Genomic DNA, 17,534 nt, shown 5'->3' on the forward strand with positions numbered 1-17,534 from the left:
TGCTGCGGCTTCCATTCCTCTTGGATATCTGCGTTTCTTTTTGTTGATCATCTTTTCACTGAGGGGTGGTTGGTTTGATGTTTTTTCAAGATTCGTTCACATGTTGCCACGATTTTTTTCTTCGCTGATTAAGAATTATTAGGATTGAAGAATTAGAGGTTAACTTTTCTTCAGTTTCAAGCTTTACATTTCTTTTTTTAATCGGAGGATTTTAATTGTCTAGTCAGATTAGAGAACACTGATTTTTACTTATCAGATGGAAATGGTTTAAAGATTGTTCTTTTTGTAATACACTATTCTACTTTGTTCATCTTGATAAGGCATCTGTTCACCGATCACATCAAATTTGCAAATTCTAATCCCTCTTAACTGCGAACTAATGGAAAATTTAAATACTCCACAATCATTGTTTCAAGTGCAATTAAAAAATTCCAATTTGGACTTTTTCATATTCTTCCATCGATTACATAAAATTTGCAAACACTAATTTCTCTCAACTGTAAACCACAACAGTAAATTCTCTTCGTTCAAACTTAGATGCTCCTCCAATAAAAATTAAAAACTAGTAATTCTTCACTTTTATTTAATTTACAATCTCTCGTATTCATCCACTAACTTACACAAACTTTACAAACATCAGTTCCCCTTAACTACAAACCACAACAGCAATTTTTCTCCACTCGAGTCTGAACATTTCATCAAATAAAATGAAAACCTAGCAATTTTTCAATCGAATCTAATTTGCAACGTCTCATATTCCTCCACCAAATTACACAAACATCCAGTTAATTCTCCTCCGTTAATTTCTCTTCGTTCAAACTTAGATAGGTATTGCTTCAACGGAAATGAGAAAGTAACAATTCTCCAATTTAATCTAATTTACATTATCTCATGCTCCTCCACCAAGTGACACGAAATTTACAAACAGCAAACCAGTTGGAAATTCAGATATAATAACTCCCCATTGACCGTCATAGTTTCATTTCATAGAGGATTTGGATATTAATTTCTCGCTGCACTCGAGTATACTCGATGTTCCCGCGGTGACGCTCCAATTATCCTCCGGTCTTTCACATTGAGAGGCTGCTTTTTCGCGATCGCCACGGATAATTGCGTGAAAACGAGCCGCTTCCTCGAGGCTTCCTCGTGCACTGATTCCGTGCCACTTGGTTCGACACACCGAACGAAAATAGCGCGCCGCTAAAAATACCCACTTCGAAACGCTGCTCCGTCCCTGACCGGGTTCCAACTTCCTGGACACCCGGTAGACACAAGCGTAGCCCGGAACGCGGTCGTCACATCTTTCCAAATTTATTACACGCGACGTTTTCTTGCCATTGATAAATTACCCACGTGAACTTCCTACGTCTGCGGAATTCTTTCATTAATCGATAGGCGAATTTTGGAAAATTGAATTTTTCAGCAATTTTCAGTAGAATAAATTTACACTTCGATTTTTCTTCGTTCGCGAGAATAGACGTTTCGTATATTTTCGTGTTACACGAGGTATAGTGATAGTTGAAAATTGAGTCTTTGGGGTTAAAATTGTATTAAGTATGTATATGCAGAACTTGCATTTGACAATTTTCAATTTTACCTTTAAATGGAATTTTAATTGAAATTTAAATTAACGTTTATTGCAAATTGGTTTCTTATTTTTTGTTATGAAATAAGGTGCTGGTAATTGTGAATAACTTTTTGTGAGGCTTTTCTATGTTAGATAAGAAAGTTACGTTTATCCTAATTGCCTCGATAGTGCAATGGGGAATATCAGAATGCGTGCAAGGGTTTTTCCAGCTTGTTGCATGCCACTTAAGATGTGAAACAGTGCATGACCGGACTTATGTTAGCATAATTACGTTAATTTGCGAAACATCAGGTCGGTGTATTTTCTAAAATTCAATAATTATACCTCTAACAATTTTTACAATATTATTGATCATTTAGCTTAGTGATTACATTGAAACTTAAATTTGTAAGAAGTCTGACTTCGATAATTAACTATAATAGAAGGAACTTAAAAAATAAACTTACAAAATTAAAGTTTTTTACACATTTTGTACCAATGATTTTCAATATTAAACGAAATTAAACAAACTCTCGTGTAATCTTCAATATAAACATGTAAAAACAACGTGGACAGAATATGAGAAACAGAATTTATTAAAACACTCAAACGAAAAAATCAATAGTCTATTAAACACAAAAACGAGGATGAAAGAATCATCACTGATCTTTCATTCCCAAAAAAACTACTTTGGAAAATGCACTTCAATCACTGTAATAAACAAAAAATTGTTTAAACACAAAAACGAGGACGAAAAATCATCATTTTCACACCCTAGCTCACCTCAATTATGAAACCGTCTCAATGGCTCTGTCTTTGAAACAAAAACAAAAAAAAAAAAATAAAACAAGGACGAATGAATCATCAGCGATCATCTTTCATCCCAAGTTATCACCTCGAAATCGCTCAAACGAAACAACCTCAACAGCTCTGTCTTTGAAACGAAAAGAAAGAAAGACGAAATAATCATCATCGGCGATCACCTTTCATCCTCAAAGAAAAAGAACGTCCTCAGAAATCTCGCTCCAATCACCACGATCAACGAAGACGAAGAAGCAAGAAAGGGAAGGAAAAACCCTCCATTATCACTAAGAACTCCTCGAAATCCTTTTTCCAAAGACTCGAATCCACAATCCTCTCCTGTAATTCCTTCCCTTCCGCTCTTCAGTTCCTCTTTATTTCAAAACACAATCGCGAGAGAGGTCTCCATTTAGACGCGTCTAATTAGCAGCGAGGAGGGAAGAAGAAAAAGAAGTAAAAAAGGAATGAAGGAAGGGAGAAGAGATGGTGGAAGAGAAGTAGAGAAGGGACGGAGGATGGAAGAAGGAAAGGGATAGAAGAAAGAATCTCGAGTTCACGAATGAAAAGAAATTCGGGCCGCGTGGTTGGCTACGCGACGGAAATTCCGCGAACGTTTCTAGCCATCGAGTGACATCGAGGAGTATCGAGGACGTGGCCCTCGAGCTCGTTGTCGACCTCGTCGTTGTATTCGACGTCGTACGCGTCGTAGTCGTCGGCATCTTCCTCGTCGTCACTCTCTTTGATGATCCCCAGCCTCTTCGCGACGTTCTTCACATTGTTGATGACCTCCTCTTGCACCAGATTAAAGCTCATCGCCAGCAAAGCAATTCCAAATAACAAGTACAACGAGCAAACCGCGATCCCTTTGTGAGCGTCCAGTTTGTACGCTGGTACGAAGTCACCAAATCCTGCAACGACCCATCGTATTTAACTTTTTTTTTTGTCTTTTCAGTCCACGTTCCGGCCTTCACTCGTAGTATTTGTTCCTTTTCTTTTTCTCTCTACAGATTTTTTCGTCCCTTAATTTAGGGAAATTGCGAGGAGTTAGTTGTTTTGTTAATTTTTGAGGTTATGAGCGAAGCTGTTTTCGCAGAGATGTTTGTTTTTAGGCGTGGGTGCTGAATTTAAGGTTTTGAAGATTCTTGTGAGCGAAAGATTTGATATGCAAGTAATTTTTTATTAATTTGCAAGTGCTTTTCCTAGATTTCTTTTTTAGAAATTCTTTGATCCCTCAATTTCTTGAAATTGTGACGAGTTAATTGTTTGATTAATTTTTGAGGTTATGATGGAAAGCTGTCTTTACAGAAATGTTATTTTTTATCTGCGAATGTTCAATTTAAGGTTCTGAAGAATTTTTTTAAGGATAAATTTGGTATGTAGTTATTTTCTTAATTACTGAGTTTCTTTTTTTGAGTTTTAGAGAGAATGTTGTTTTTACAAAGAAATTATTTTCTGATCTGTAAGTGTTGAATTTAAAGTTTCGAAAACTTCGTGCGAGGGATAAGTTCTTTTATTAAATTCTAGTGTTACTTTCTTGAGTTTTCGAGGGATGTCGTTCTTACAGAGATTATTCTTCTGCTCTCTAGATGTTGAACTAAAAATTTTCGTTCACTTCTTGAAGGAGAGAGAATTTTATTTTTAGAGTGATTATCTCCAGACATTTAAATCGAATTTCCAGGCTCTCACAGTTTTCTATGTGCACTGTCACTTTTCTCATTAATATCGAATATTAAACTGTCTGAAATTTTTCAATCTTTCCATTCAACCAATTTATCTTTTTGTAATAATAATCTACAAAATTTCGTACTTAATTTAAACTGCTCCATGCTTCTTATTACGAAGTGATTAAATTAAATTTGATAACGATCCTTGTAAAATGAATGAAACGAGATGCAATTGATGAACATTGAATTGTACAATTATCAGGATAATTCTTGCTTATTTTTATGAATGTGAACAATACTCGAGGAAATCGAATGAACTTTTGGCGTGTTTTGGAGGGGTGAATGAACCTCTCAGCCGTTAAAAGCGAATGACAAGTGTTTAGGGACGTGTGGAAGCTGCCGAGTGGATATTTGGGACAAGAGGTTCGATTAGAGGGAACTTTCGGCGGTTAAAAGGTGCGTGGCTTATCAACATGTGTGTGTTACCCTCGAATGTATCAATTCAAGTATAGAATCACTTTATGTAATTTCGAACTAATTAAAAAAAACTGAAAATTAAAAAAAAAATAATATCACAATTTTGAATCTTCTAAAATGCTGTATACACGGTGAAAATTAAAAATTAACAAATTTCATGGCTGGAGATTTTCCAAATTTTTCAATCTTTTAACAAAGAATGAAGGATAATTTAAGTATCTACTAAAAAATGAAAAGAAAATCATACTAACCTATAGTGGTGAGAGTAATAAAGCAAAAGTACGCAGAATCGAGAAAGGGCCAGTGTTCCCAAGCGCTGAACAAAAATGCGCCACCGAATATGTAACTGACCACCAGAAAGACGCACAGCCATATTGGTACCGGCTTAATAGGCTGTCTTTCCTGGTCGTCGTTAGTATAGTAGTCGTATTCAGAATCAAAATCGTCCACGTACACTTGTCTGGGCACGGAGAGCCCAGCTGGTGACATAATGTCCATCGGCAATGTTTCTCTTCTGTAAGATCGAGCTTTTCCAAAAAGAAAAAAAAAACAAAAAGAAAAATAGTAAAAAATCATGAACATCTATAAAAATTGAATAAATGAAAATTTTTATGAAGAAAATAAGAAAATAATACAAATTGGGGAAGTAAATAAAATAAACAACCATTGGCAAAATTTCTTTTTCCGTAAAATTAAGCTTTCCCCAAAAAAAAACAAAAAAGCAAAGAAAATCACACGCTTCTACGAATACTCTCTAAAATGAAACTAGCAAATAATAACAATATATAAACAAATAAATAATGTCGATTGCAAAAATCAGCAAGTAATGCAATCCGTAGAAGCATACACGATAAATCAAGAAATTGAGAAAACAGATAAATGAATAATACAATTTAAAGGAATTAACAGGTGATATAAATTTTGGGCGCAATTAATGTAGCAAATTAGAGAAGCAAACATGTAATACGTACACAGTGTAAAGTGTAAAATTGACAAACGATGCACACAGCCGTTCATAAGTATTACGTCTCCCGTTACGTTTGTACAGAAAGTATGGCACAATTTAAATTACATTTCTCCCCTATATACAAGATTTAACGCTGAATAATGTTTTTCACGATCTCAATAGTTTGTTCAAAGACTGTTTAATTTTGCTTCACGTTCAGTCAGTGTACATACAGTACCGGCCAAAAATTTGGAATCACCACTTTCCATCAATATTAAATCTGCTGATAATTTTTTATAGATTTGAAGTTTATCTCAATTCTACTTTTATCAATTTATCGAACGATAAAAAATTCTCAAAGTCGCTGACTTTTTTCTGGAAATTTTTGCGCAAATTGCAACGCTCAGTGATTCCAATACTGAACACTTATGAACAGTAGTATAAATTTTGAACGAGGAATTAAATCGAAGGAATATAAACGAAGGCATAATAATGTAGAATTTATGGTGCATATTCGGTGCATTATTTCGTAGAAATATATTTACCAACGGGGTAGTTGCTTCTATACCGCTTGGTCCTTGATGCTTGAGACCTCCTCGAGTTCTCCATTTCCAAGTAAATCGAGGACGGTCGTAAAGGCGGTGGCAGGTTTGTCCTGTAGTTGCTGGTCGCACCTTCCATGGATAAGCATCTTCTGGGCAATGACCTCGTCACTAATGGCGGCTGTTTCTCGCCGTTTTCTGCACCCTCTACCACCTCCGCCACTTGTCGTGGCTTCCTTGAATCGTCCACTGTAAACGTCCGAACAGTCACTCGTTAAACGGTGAAAATAAATTGCCGTGTTAATTCATTTTTCACGTATAATTTCACTCATGTCTCTCTAACTCTCTATGTACGTAAAACTAGTGTAAAATAACAAAGATACTCGTGTAAGATGCAAAGTACATTAACTAAAAATTAAGGGAAAATACAACAGTAATGGCGTTACCGAGAAATATGAAAAATCATACGCATGAAATTAACTAGTTTTCGTTACTTTATTGTTGATAAAATTTTCAAGTTTGCCTAGCGTTCGTCAGATTTAATTTTTTCCATCTGTGACCTTGAAGCGAGCAGTACATCGAAGCAGGCTATAGGCTTGAGGAGCCACTTGTCTTTAAACGTGCAATAGCTTGGGATTCGAATCAATTTCAAGGTGTGCATCAAGAAGCTTCCTGTAATGTGTATTTGAACAGGCAGTACGTGATACAAATGTTCCATTTGTCAGAAAAACATTCCAGGAAATCCAATTATTTCGGAGCATGGAAAAAATTACATTTTCCCTGGTATAACGGAAAAAGGAAGAGGGAAATAAACGAACAATATAGAACAACGTACAGTGTGATTGTCAGAAAGAAATGTAAAAATATTCCACGTTTTAATTAACTTTTCTGCTAAAGGGTTCGTCGCGTTAAATAAATCGATAAATCATTCATAATGGCAATTAACAGCGCAAAGTGATGTACGAACAGAGATTTATAAGCGACGATATTCTTCTACATGTTTTTTTTACTCAGGACTGTATAGTTACTTTTGTTCCCTGCGGAAGCTTTCCATCGTTCTAGCTCGTCGTCCAGGTCTTCTAATGCGTATTTGTTGCACAAGACTGGTGAACGATCAGTGTCGTTTGGTGAACGCAGCATCAACTTCCTGTCTAACGATTGTGTCATCATCTTGGGACTGGCTGAATAAAATTGCTATTTTGAAACTGATGAGTAATTTCGAGAATCGTCCATAAATTATTCACTTATTTCTATGTGCGTGTAAGTAATGTATATGCAACAAAGAAGAAAAGAAGGATTAACAAAATTGATTGGTAAAATTAGAAAATTAAATTACAAAATAAAGGAAAGAAAATTTAAATTGAAATTATCGTTTACATTGCAAAGTAGAAAAATTAAATTTCAAAATAAATGAAAATTGATTTAAATTCTTCGTGGTAGATCTTCTTCAGGTACCTCTGGTGAATTTTGCCATTGGCAGATCAGAGTATCTGGACACCGTAGCAGACTTGAATCCGAAATTTGGATTCGCAGACGAAGGATAAGAGGGACTCCGCCTTCTCTGTTCTCCGTCCTCGTATCGACGAGTGTTGTATCTTCCATTGAAACAAAGATACCTCGTTTACGAAAGGAAACAGTTATTCCAGTTGACTCGAACCGCGTGAAATCAGTTTACACTGGCAGTGAATTGAAGGGATTTTAGCTGAGTTCGTGGTTACAGTTTACGTTTCAACGATGAGCAGAGAATTGTAAAAAAAATTGAAATAAATTTCTGCTTTAAGTTCGAGATTGATGTAATAACATTAATTTTGAATCACCTTAGATCATTTAAAATTCTTCTTTCTCGGTAAAACTTGAAAATTAAAAAATGAAATTTACGAAACGTCCTGTATAATGTATTAGAATTTTTTAGCTACTGAATGTCTCGTTAAATTGTAAATTAATAACTGTCTTTGTTGACGTATTGAAATATCGAAAGTTGTATTGCATACTTATAGTCAACATCGGAGTACGATCTAGCCAGACTTTCAGACAAGCCCAACGCTGAATCTGCAGACCTTTGACTCACTCTGATGGATCGTCTAAAGCCACCTTTGCCTCCACCGTATCGCCTTTGAAAAATTATTACCTTAGTTATGTATATATTATTATTACTACCAAGATGATTATTTAATAAATTAAACAAGTACCCTGGTTGTCTCATGGAATACGATCTGACCAAATGAGCCCTGGGTCGCCTCTTTTTCGGTGGTTTCGTACATACGTAACAGCAGACTCTCCAGTAAAGAAACCTATATTTGATCAATTTTTTATATTTCAACAAAATTCTACGATTTTAAGATTCTAATTCTAATTAATCCCATTTAACGTAGATTTAAGTACTGAATTCGGGGATCTGAGAGAATCTGAATTTTGAATTTCATCCAGAGTCTCAGAACAGATCTCGTTTATCTGTCTCTTCCTTTTAAATCTTAAGATATACGATAATTAATCTTCGAAATAATAATCCTTATAACCGTGCAACTTCTCCTTCTTTTTGAATATTTTTCAAAAAATATATACTATTTTCATCGATTGTTTAATCTTTCTTTAGAAATATACAGGTTCTCCTTGTTTCTAACGTGTGTCGTTTAAAACTGTAGCAAGTGGATGCTATAAAACGTGAGGTGAGTGCATACTCCATGATCAATTACCTGAAACTCGACGCCATAATGTCACCAATGTTCGAGAGGCAGAGCAACATCAGGGGAATCCCGACGATGGCGTAGAATATAGTCACCACTTTCCCGTTCTTGGTCTTCGGTGCGATGTGACCGTACCCTGGTAGTGTCGAGGAACGCTCGATTAGCCTTGCGTAATTTCCCGCTTACGTAATGCACAATTAATTCCACCGGGTCGAAAGTTACGATTCAGGTTTTCCCTCGAATCGAGCCTACTTTCCTCGGTAACGTCCGAACAACATTTCTCGCGGCGCATTGAAAATGAAAAATCTACTTTGACTTCAATTTTTTTCAATTAAAAACTTGTCGGGAATATTCCAATTTTGATTTTGCTACTTTTTGGAATTCTCGATTGACAAGTTTTCTGGCATTCACTTTGAAATCTTCTCGAAATTATTTAGGTTTAATGTTGGAATTATTTGAAACTTTCCAAATGATTTTTTGGAAATTTTTCGAAATTCTGCGAGGAAGCCTCGCAATTTTAATTTTGAAAGTGTTTAAATTCATTTCAACTCCCAATTCAAAAATTTCTCTATTTGTAATTTTTAAATTCTCCTTAAATTCTTTAAGAAAATTCTTTAGTTTCCAATTAAAAATTTTTCAAAATTCTTAGACAAAATCTGTCAGTTTTAATTTTGAAATCATCTCAATTCCGAGACAAAATTCTTCAATTCCCATTCAAAATACCTAATTCTTCTAATTTTCGACAAGACCTCAGGGGTCGCCATCTTTTCCTCAATCTCATAACCTCAAACACTCGAATCCAAAATACCCAGCAATCCGTTACAATATCTCCTCAGAATGAACTTCTCCTTTAATCTCCATCGTAAAATTAGCTTAAAGGCAAGCCTCTAAAAATCCATTGAATTATTTAAAACAACCTAACTTAACCTTGTTCAAATATCTTCACGGTCACCTCTTGAAATAGGTACTCGGAAGAATCTTCAAGGTCAGTTTCCAGTTATTTCACAATATGGAGGCGTTCTTCCTTTCTTAGATCCATTCCCGAGTCTGGGTCAAGGTCAAATCCTCCTTCGACCACTTTTTACGATCACTATACCTGTTCCTAATCCTTCAACATTTCCTTGATTTAATTAAGTTAATTTACATTATCCTTGAGATAACGATCGAAGAAGATTATACTCCTTTTCATCTCTTCTTTCCTTACATTTCAATTATTCCAATTAACAAACGATTGGAAACAAAAAAAGAAAAATGGGGGAAAGCAGGAAGACGGAGAAGATTGAGCGCATCCGGCGGAAAGCGAGGAGGATCGATCGATCGAACACAAAAGCGGAACGGATGTTCCAGCTGGATTTCGGTACGCAACTCGGTCACGCGTCATGAGCCTTTGTTTGCCAATTGATTTTCGCGATATATGTGCCGTGGTTCCTCGAGATGGAGTGAAATTTCGAAATTTTCGCGTCGTTTAAATTTACCAGGAATTTTTTTTCGTCGTGAGTTTGCAACCCTTTGTATGGAAATTAGGTCAAGTTGACTCGAAATCGAGTTTAGTATACAATTTTCTCGTGTCACTGCTCGGTATTGATAGCGCATGTAACTCGACAAATTTCAATTTTGATTTATTTTTGCACAATTAGACATTTATGTATATACTTAACGGTGAATCTTGAAAATTTGGTAAGTGATTTTAATAGAATTTTTTCTAATTAAGAAGTTTCTGTAATAATTTGAATTTTCAATTAACCTCGGAAGAAATTTCAGAAAACGCAAAATTCGTTTCAGCGAAATAAAAGTAAAAAGTTGTGTTAAAACCGTATAAAATATTATCACGTTTTGTAGCTTTTCGAATTTGTCCTCTTTCGCGTGGAAATATTCGAAAAGGTCACCCCGTAGAATATGAAAATTTCATTCTGTTATCGCTTATACATATTTCACCGAAAATACCGTGTCGAAGTGCACGAGCGCTAATTGAAAAACTTTCGGATGACCAACACGATCAGTTTAACTTTGTTCTCGTTTATTTGCCGGAAAAATTCGCCATTAACCCCGTTTCGTTTCTCCTCACGCCGCCACACAAAGAATGTTCCCGGCGAACTTAAAACGATTTAACGGTGCCCCTTTTTCAGCGTGGAACCGTGAAATGGTTAATCGACGAGATCGTTGGCCAGCCAACGGCGGCGTAAAAATCAAGGAAACCGAATTACGAGTCAACGGCGGCGCTGCTGCCTTCCTGTCCCCGGGGGAAAAGTGAATTTCCTCGGTGGCCAAGCGGGCATAGTCGGAGAAAATGACCTTGATCATTGGATTTTCGTTCGATCGTGCCTTTTTCCACCGCGAAACAAGGTTACACCGACCACGAGAAACTGTGCGCCAAGTGGCCGGTCATTTCCTTCTCTTCTTCCTTCCATCCACGGCGAATTTTCTCGAGATTTTCATGTGTCTCGCTTTATGAGCGAGTGCATAGACTGCAGTGTCTATGAGGGCTGCTTTTTTGCCTCTGAGATTGTGAAAACAGAATTTTTTGGTTTTGAGGAAGTCTGTGGGAGATGGTTGAAGTTGAGGAAATTGTTGAAGATCTTTTGAGGTGCCTGGCTTTATGAGAACACTGCTAGGTTTACGAGGGCTTGTTTTTTGCCTGTAAGATTGTGACAACTGAGAATTTTTTGGTTTTGAGGAAGTCTATGAGAGATGGTTGAAGTTGAGAAAATTGTTGAAGATCTTTTAAGGTGCCTGACCTTATAAGGACGATACTGATACTCGTAAGGCCCTTTTTTGGCCTTTCAAATTGTTAAAATTGGGGATTTTTATGCTTTCTGAATGAAAATTTGAGAGTCTGTGAGATATGGCTGAAGTTAGGAACCTTAAGGATTCTTTAGAAAACTGTTGAAAACCTTTCGATGTGTTTAGCTTTACGAGGACGCTACTGATTCCTATGAGGACCTTCGTGACCTTCGAAACGGTTAAAATAGGAAATGTTTGATCTTGAGAATAAAAATTTCAAGATTGAAAAATTTTAAAATTGAACTCAACATAAAAATATCGTTTTCTAATTACCATCACAGCACGAGGAACAGTATCAATCCTCGTTTCTTATCGTAATCACCCTGAAAACGGTTTCTATCGTATCTAATCAAACATACAACAAGAATGAACGATTCCTGTTGAAAAGAAAAAGAGGCAAAAAAATTGTCATCTTCAGACATTGGAATAACAGACAATGCAGACGTCCTTCGTGGAAGAACGATGGAGTCGTGTGAGGGAATCGTGTATTACGCAATTTCGCTGGATCTTGTTCAAAGAAAGAGGCCAGAGAACCACCTGTAATGGCCCCTGTTCCCCCTTACCGAGTCCACCACGGATTTTCCCAGATCGAAGGACATGTCTGAGAAATACTGGTCTCCATCCAATGCACCCACGTGTCTCTCCATTACGTTAGCCAACTCGTTATGTTCACGCATTTCGTGCACACGCCTTTCCAACTTTCTGTTTACGTTGTCCTTTTTAATATAGCTATCTGTGTCAATGTTATTTTTTTCTCATCGGATCAGCGGTACAATATGCATCATTTCTTTCTCTCTTCTTTGCATATTCATTATTTTCGTAGCTGTAATTATGTACACTACCGACCAAAAGTTTGGAATCACTGAGCATTGCAATTTACACAAAAATTTCCAGAAAAAAGTCAGCGACTTTGAGAATTTTTTATCATTCGAATCAATTGATATGAGATAAATTGATAAATGTAGAATTGAGATAAACTTCAAATCTATAAAACAGTTAGCAGCAGATTTAATATCGATGAAAAGTGGGAGGTGATTCCAAACTTTTGGCCGGTAGTGTATGTATAAAATAACGAAGAGGATTTATAGAAACTTTTTACAGGGATACGTAAATGTGCCAGAAGTGTATATGAAAAGTGAGAAGAGACTTTTTTCTCTCTTTCTCAGCTGCGCTTTTCAGGTGAACGTCTTAAAAAGTCAAGCAAGCAAAAGACATTCTTTTTCCCGGATTTTTATGAATGAAATAGCGGAGAATTTGTTTTTTTTTTTTTGGTATGATTTTTAATTGTTTCAGTGTGAAGTTCGCGAAATAACAACCACAAAGTTGGAAGCATTCATCAGGTTGGAAAACACAAAACCAACCCGGTGACCACAATTTATTGTGTACAACTTATTACCATAACAAAATCAATATACTCCGAACACTATTCCATCGTCTGTTTCCTCGATTTTCGTTCCCACCACAAATTTCCAATCCATTGACACTAATCGTGCTAACCGAAATACCACATAATCGCTATCCACAATTTACTACGCGTAAATGTTCCTTGAGAGCTGTTTAATAATTAATTTCGACAGTTTTCGCTTTTTAATATGAATTTTCGAGATTTTTTTAATTACCCTAATCGCTGTAGAAATTTTTCAAAGAAATTATTCATCACTGATTTCCATAATTTCCATTCTCATTACACACTTCCAAGCTGTAATACCCCGAATTGCCGTAACCAAAATACACGTGAATCCTTATTTACAATTTACTACATGTTAAACTACAACTAATATGTCCAAAATTTTCCAAAAAGTATTTTGCAACTCATTCCATCAATTTTCATTAACATTATCAACACTTCCGAAACTTCAAGTTACCCTAATCACTGTAACCAAAATATCACTTAATAACTACCGAAAATCTGCTGCAAATTATGCAATTTATTGCCAAAATTTAAATTTACATTAAACCATAACTACCACGATCAAAATTTTCCAAAAATCATTGTGCAATTAATTCCCTAAATTTTCATTAAAGTGATCAACTTTCAAGGCTTCGAACAATTCTGGATACCACTCAAGGGCTGTCCAGAATTTGCTATAAATTACGTAATCGATCACCACAACTAAAATTTACATTAAACGCTAATCAAAATGACCGAAGTTTACGAAAAATTATTTCGCAATTAACTCCCGAAATTTTCACGAAAATTATTCACTCTCGAGGGTTGAAATGATCCTAATCACCGTTGAAGAAAGTTGCAAAGGTTAAAACGAGCCGCTGAAGGGGTGAATCACCCCCTTGACGAAAACTGTTGATCCGAGATCGCTATCGAAGGGACCTCGAAGCGAGACACGCGGTGCGTTCACCTTCCCAACGGTGTATATATAAAGACGCGATTCACTTTCACTCTCGTTTTAGTCGACCGTTCGCGATATTCACCGGAGACGAGCAGAAAAGTAAACCAGAACAAAGAAGGTGCGTGGTATTTTTCGAGGATTCGAAATTTTTACTGAGATTGTGAACTGAGATTCTTAGTTCGAAGTTTGTTGATAAAGTGGAGGAATGAAGTTGAAGCAGGTTGCTGAGTTGAAAAGAATGACAGAGTTGAGCAAAGAGGCTCGAGGATTCGAAATTTTTACTGAGATTGTGAACTGAGATTCTTAGTTCGAAGTTTGTTGATAAAGTGGAGGAATGAAGTTGAAGCAGGTTGCTGAGTTGAAAAGAATGACAGAGTTGAGCAAAGAGGCTCGAGGATTCGAAATTTTTACTGAGATTGTGAACTGAGATTCTTAGTTCGAAGTTTGTTGATAAAGTGGAGGAATGAGGTTGAAGAAGGTTGTTGAGTTGAAAAGAATGACAGAGTTGAGCAAAGAGGCTCGAGGATTCGAAATTTTTACTGAGATTGTGAATTGAGATTCTTAGTTCGAGGTTAATTGATAAAGTGGAGGAATGAGGTTGAAGAAGCTTGTTGAAAAAGAAATTTCTAGAATGAGGTTAAGAATGACAATTGGTAGAGCAATGGATCTTAAGAATTCGAAATTTTTATTGAGAATATAAATTGCGATTCTGAGTTCGAAATTTATGAATAAACTGAAGAGATGAAGTTGAAGTATGTTGTTGAAATGGAATTTTTCTAGAAATGAATCTCCACAATTAATACTAAACCGAAAAGACAAAGAAGAAACACTTATCTCCCATAGATAATATCAAAACCTAAAGGAAAAAGGAAAGAAAGCATGTAGAATATATCTTTGAATACATTTATCCAAGGATAAAAGTAAAAAATAGACTGTTTCGTCCCAGTTATAGGTACCAGGTGAACGAGAACCTGGAGGATTTCGACGAGAGACCTTTGATAGGATTTAGACCACAAAACGCGGGACCTTACGGTCCTAACAGTAGACCCATTGTGCCAGCATCGTATCCTGGCAACAAAGGAGTTCTTGTCGGCCCTGGCGGGCCGACTGGCATTATAAAAAGGTATTCGTATCTTCCCGCTGTTTTCCGACCCAGTAAATACATTTTCGACGCTCGCGTTCTCGATGTTGATTGGCTTTGTCCGACCAAGGGTCTGCATTTTTATGAAAAGCGACCAAATGTCGGAATTTTGTCGTAGAACTTCTGTTATGGACATTTAAGTAAATAGACGAATATTATAATTCGAATGTTTTTCACAACTGACCAATTCATGGTTATAATGAACTTTTGAGGAAATTAGTATTGTTTTAATTCCGTCGAGTTCCTTTGCAATTTTCTTTTTTTTCAATTTCAATACCAAAACACAAGATTTTAGTTCTTAATTTTGTCATAAATAAAATAAACTGAATAAATTTCGTTTCAATAGACGAATATTTTTGACAGTTGGCCAATTCATGATTGAGGAAGAAACGAGATTTTTAAGGGCATTAACTTTTAATTACTTGGAATTGTTGCAATTTCTGCAATATTAGTATCGAAGTACACGATCGGTGGTTAGTTAGGTTTATATGAAATTAGATTGCTGTATTATTTGAGAAGATGATTTTTCGAATAAAATATTTAAACCTATTCAGACCTCCTTACACCGGAGGTATCGACAATGGCGGATTGGATTCCGGTTTTGTGCCACCTTGGATCAGAGAAGACCCTCGTTACAGAGAGTACGACACTTGCAGATGCAGATATAGTTTCAATTGTCCCTCTACTGGGCTAAAATTCGTAAGTAACAATGTGCAATCTTTCATATACGTATATATATTTTGTAAATATTTTCAATAATCTGCAAACTCTTCAAACCGATAATTTTCGATTAATTTTCAAATCAATAATTTTCTTAATCTTTACAGCAATAATTTTCTGTTAATTTTCAAATGAATCATTTTTCACCAATCCTCGAATCAATAATTTCTTAGGGAAACTGCTCGAAGGACAAGAAGTATTGCTGCTTCAACAGCAGGAAGTATCCGGCGCTGGTTTCCGGTCAATATGGCGAAGGGCAGTACCCTTCATATCAGGTGTGCTGAATAAATATACTAATGTATTTTCTTTTCTTTTCTTTTTTATCAATGTGAAAGTATAATTTAAAGGGGAAAAAAGGAGGAAAAGAATTCGAACGTTATTTCGTATCATTAAAGCCAGAGATATTTAAATAGAGGTACTAAATACAGGTACCACTGAAGTCAAGTAGGATACCCTGAATACATTAGAATATTCAGCGAATCGGAGGCAACCTTATCCCTTAATTACCACGTGAATAAATGAAGTGCCCACTAAATTTGGATTTTCAAGTAAAAACAGAGATAAAATGCTATTGCATTTCGATGAAATAAAAATGGAAAGAGGAAACAGAATGGCTAACAAAGTAGCCTGGCTACTTATGTACATATATAGTCGAAACAATTTATTAGATTAGGTACATTTAAAGCGAAAATAGGAAAAGAAAATAAATCACTGTTAACGACGTATGTATTCAATTAAAAAATCATTTACGATCATTGATTTTAATATTTCATGCAATACTAGAGTGGATCATATTTCAACTATTTATATTATTAAATACAAGTGAAGTGAAGATAAAAAAGGAAAATAACTTACTGTTGGCCATTTACAAAATTAAAATGGTCAATAACATATCGTGGACTATCTTTTACAAATCACTATAATGGACCAGCTCTTAAATAATGTATTCTAAAAAAAATTTTTAAAGGACCATATTTCAATAATATTAAATTCTAAAAAAAATGAAAAAGAAGAAAACTGACAAATTTATTATTAATCCACATACTCATTAATTTACATACTATCACTATACTTCAAATAATATTACATTCTAAACAAATGAAAAAGGACCATATTTCAAACAACACCCTTTTCTAAAAAATTGAAGAAAAGGACCACATTTCAACTAAAATCAAATTCTACAAACGTTAAAAGGAAGAAAACTGAATTATTGATCATTTACATACTAAAACGACTTCAAATTCACAAAAAGAGCTACTTTTAAAAGTATTGCCACATTCCTGATAACATCTTATATTTCACATACTGTTCCATACAACTTGGCAATGAATAAAAGAAAGGAAACCATATCATTCATCACTTGCAAACTAAAAATAGCTAACAATAAATCCACGCGAGAAATTACTTCCAGTCAGTAACCATAAATTACGGTTAGGTTAGCTCAGGTTAGGTAATATATTATGGATACCATTCAAACTTCTACGCGATACATGTAATATATTGCACGTCCATTAATGGATTATGTTTCGTATACAAATTTTTGTAGGGCGCACCGAATAAGTATGGGCCATCGACGTTCGTGCAATCGCCCAACTATTATGGCAATCGTAGGCCCCAGGGGAACTACGGTGTTGGCAACAGATATCCTGGAAATTACCATTTCCCTGGGGAGAATCTAAGCTCCTATCCACGACCTCATGGCAACCCTTACGAGGAGAATTACGACTACAACGACTTCGACTTTTATAGTCGATCGTTGAAGAAAAATCAAACGGAAGACACGAGCGCCGAGGAAAAAGCTTGAACCCTGGCTCTCACTATTTAGCCGTCGAAGAATCCTTTTTTTTTTTTTTTTTTTTTTTT

At 35.6% G+C, this 17,534-nt stretch overlaps 1 protein-coding gene across 1 annotated transcript in view; it reads right to left on the reverse strand.

The window, feature by feature from the left end:
• Positions 1-2,956: 2,956 nt before the first annotated feature.
• Positions 2,957-17,534, reverse strand: part of LOC108579800 — a 17,841-nt gene continuing 3,263 nt past the window's right edge. The window contains exons 4-11 of the mRNA XM_017943410.1: positions 8,691-8,817; positions 8,187-8,288; positions 7,989-8,108; positions 7,453-7,592; positions 6,995-7,178; positions 6,001-6,233; positions 4,761-5,036; positions 2,957-3,276 (exon numbers count right to left, since the gene is read on the reverse strand). Coding sequence (XP_017798899.1) covers positions 2,957-3,276; positions 4,761-5,036; positions 6,001-6,233; positions 6,995-7,178; positions 7,453-7,592; positions 7,989-8,108; positions 8,187-8,288; positions 8,691-8,817 — 1,502 coding nt within the window. The remainder of the gene's footprint in view (positions 3,277-4,760; positions 5,037-6,000; positions 6,234-6,994; positions 7,179-7,452; positions 7,593-7,988; positions 8,109-8,186; positions 8,289-8,690; positions 8,818-17,534) is intronic.

This window comes from Habropoda laboriosa, unplaced genomic scaffold (genome assembly GCF_001263275.1).
Source record: "Habropoda laboriosa isolate 0110345459 unplaced genomic scaffold, ASM126327v1 scaffold72, whole genome shotgun sequence".
Classification (NCBI taxonomy): domain Eukaryota; kingdom Metazoa; phylum Arthropoda; class Insecta; order Hymenoptera; family Apidae; genus Habropoda; species Habropoda laboriosa.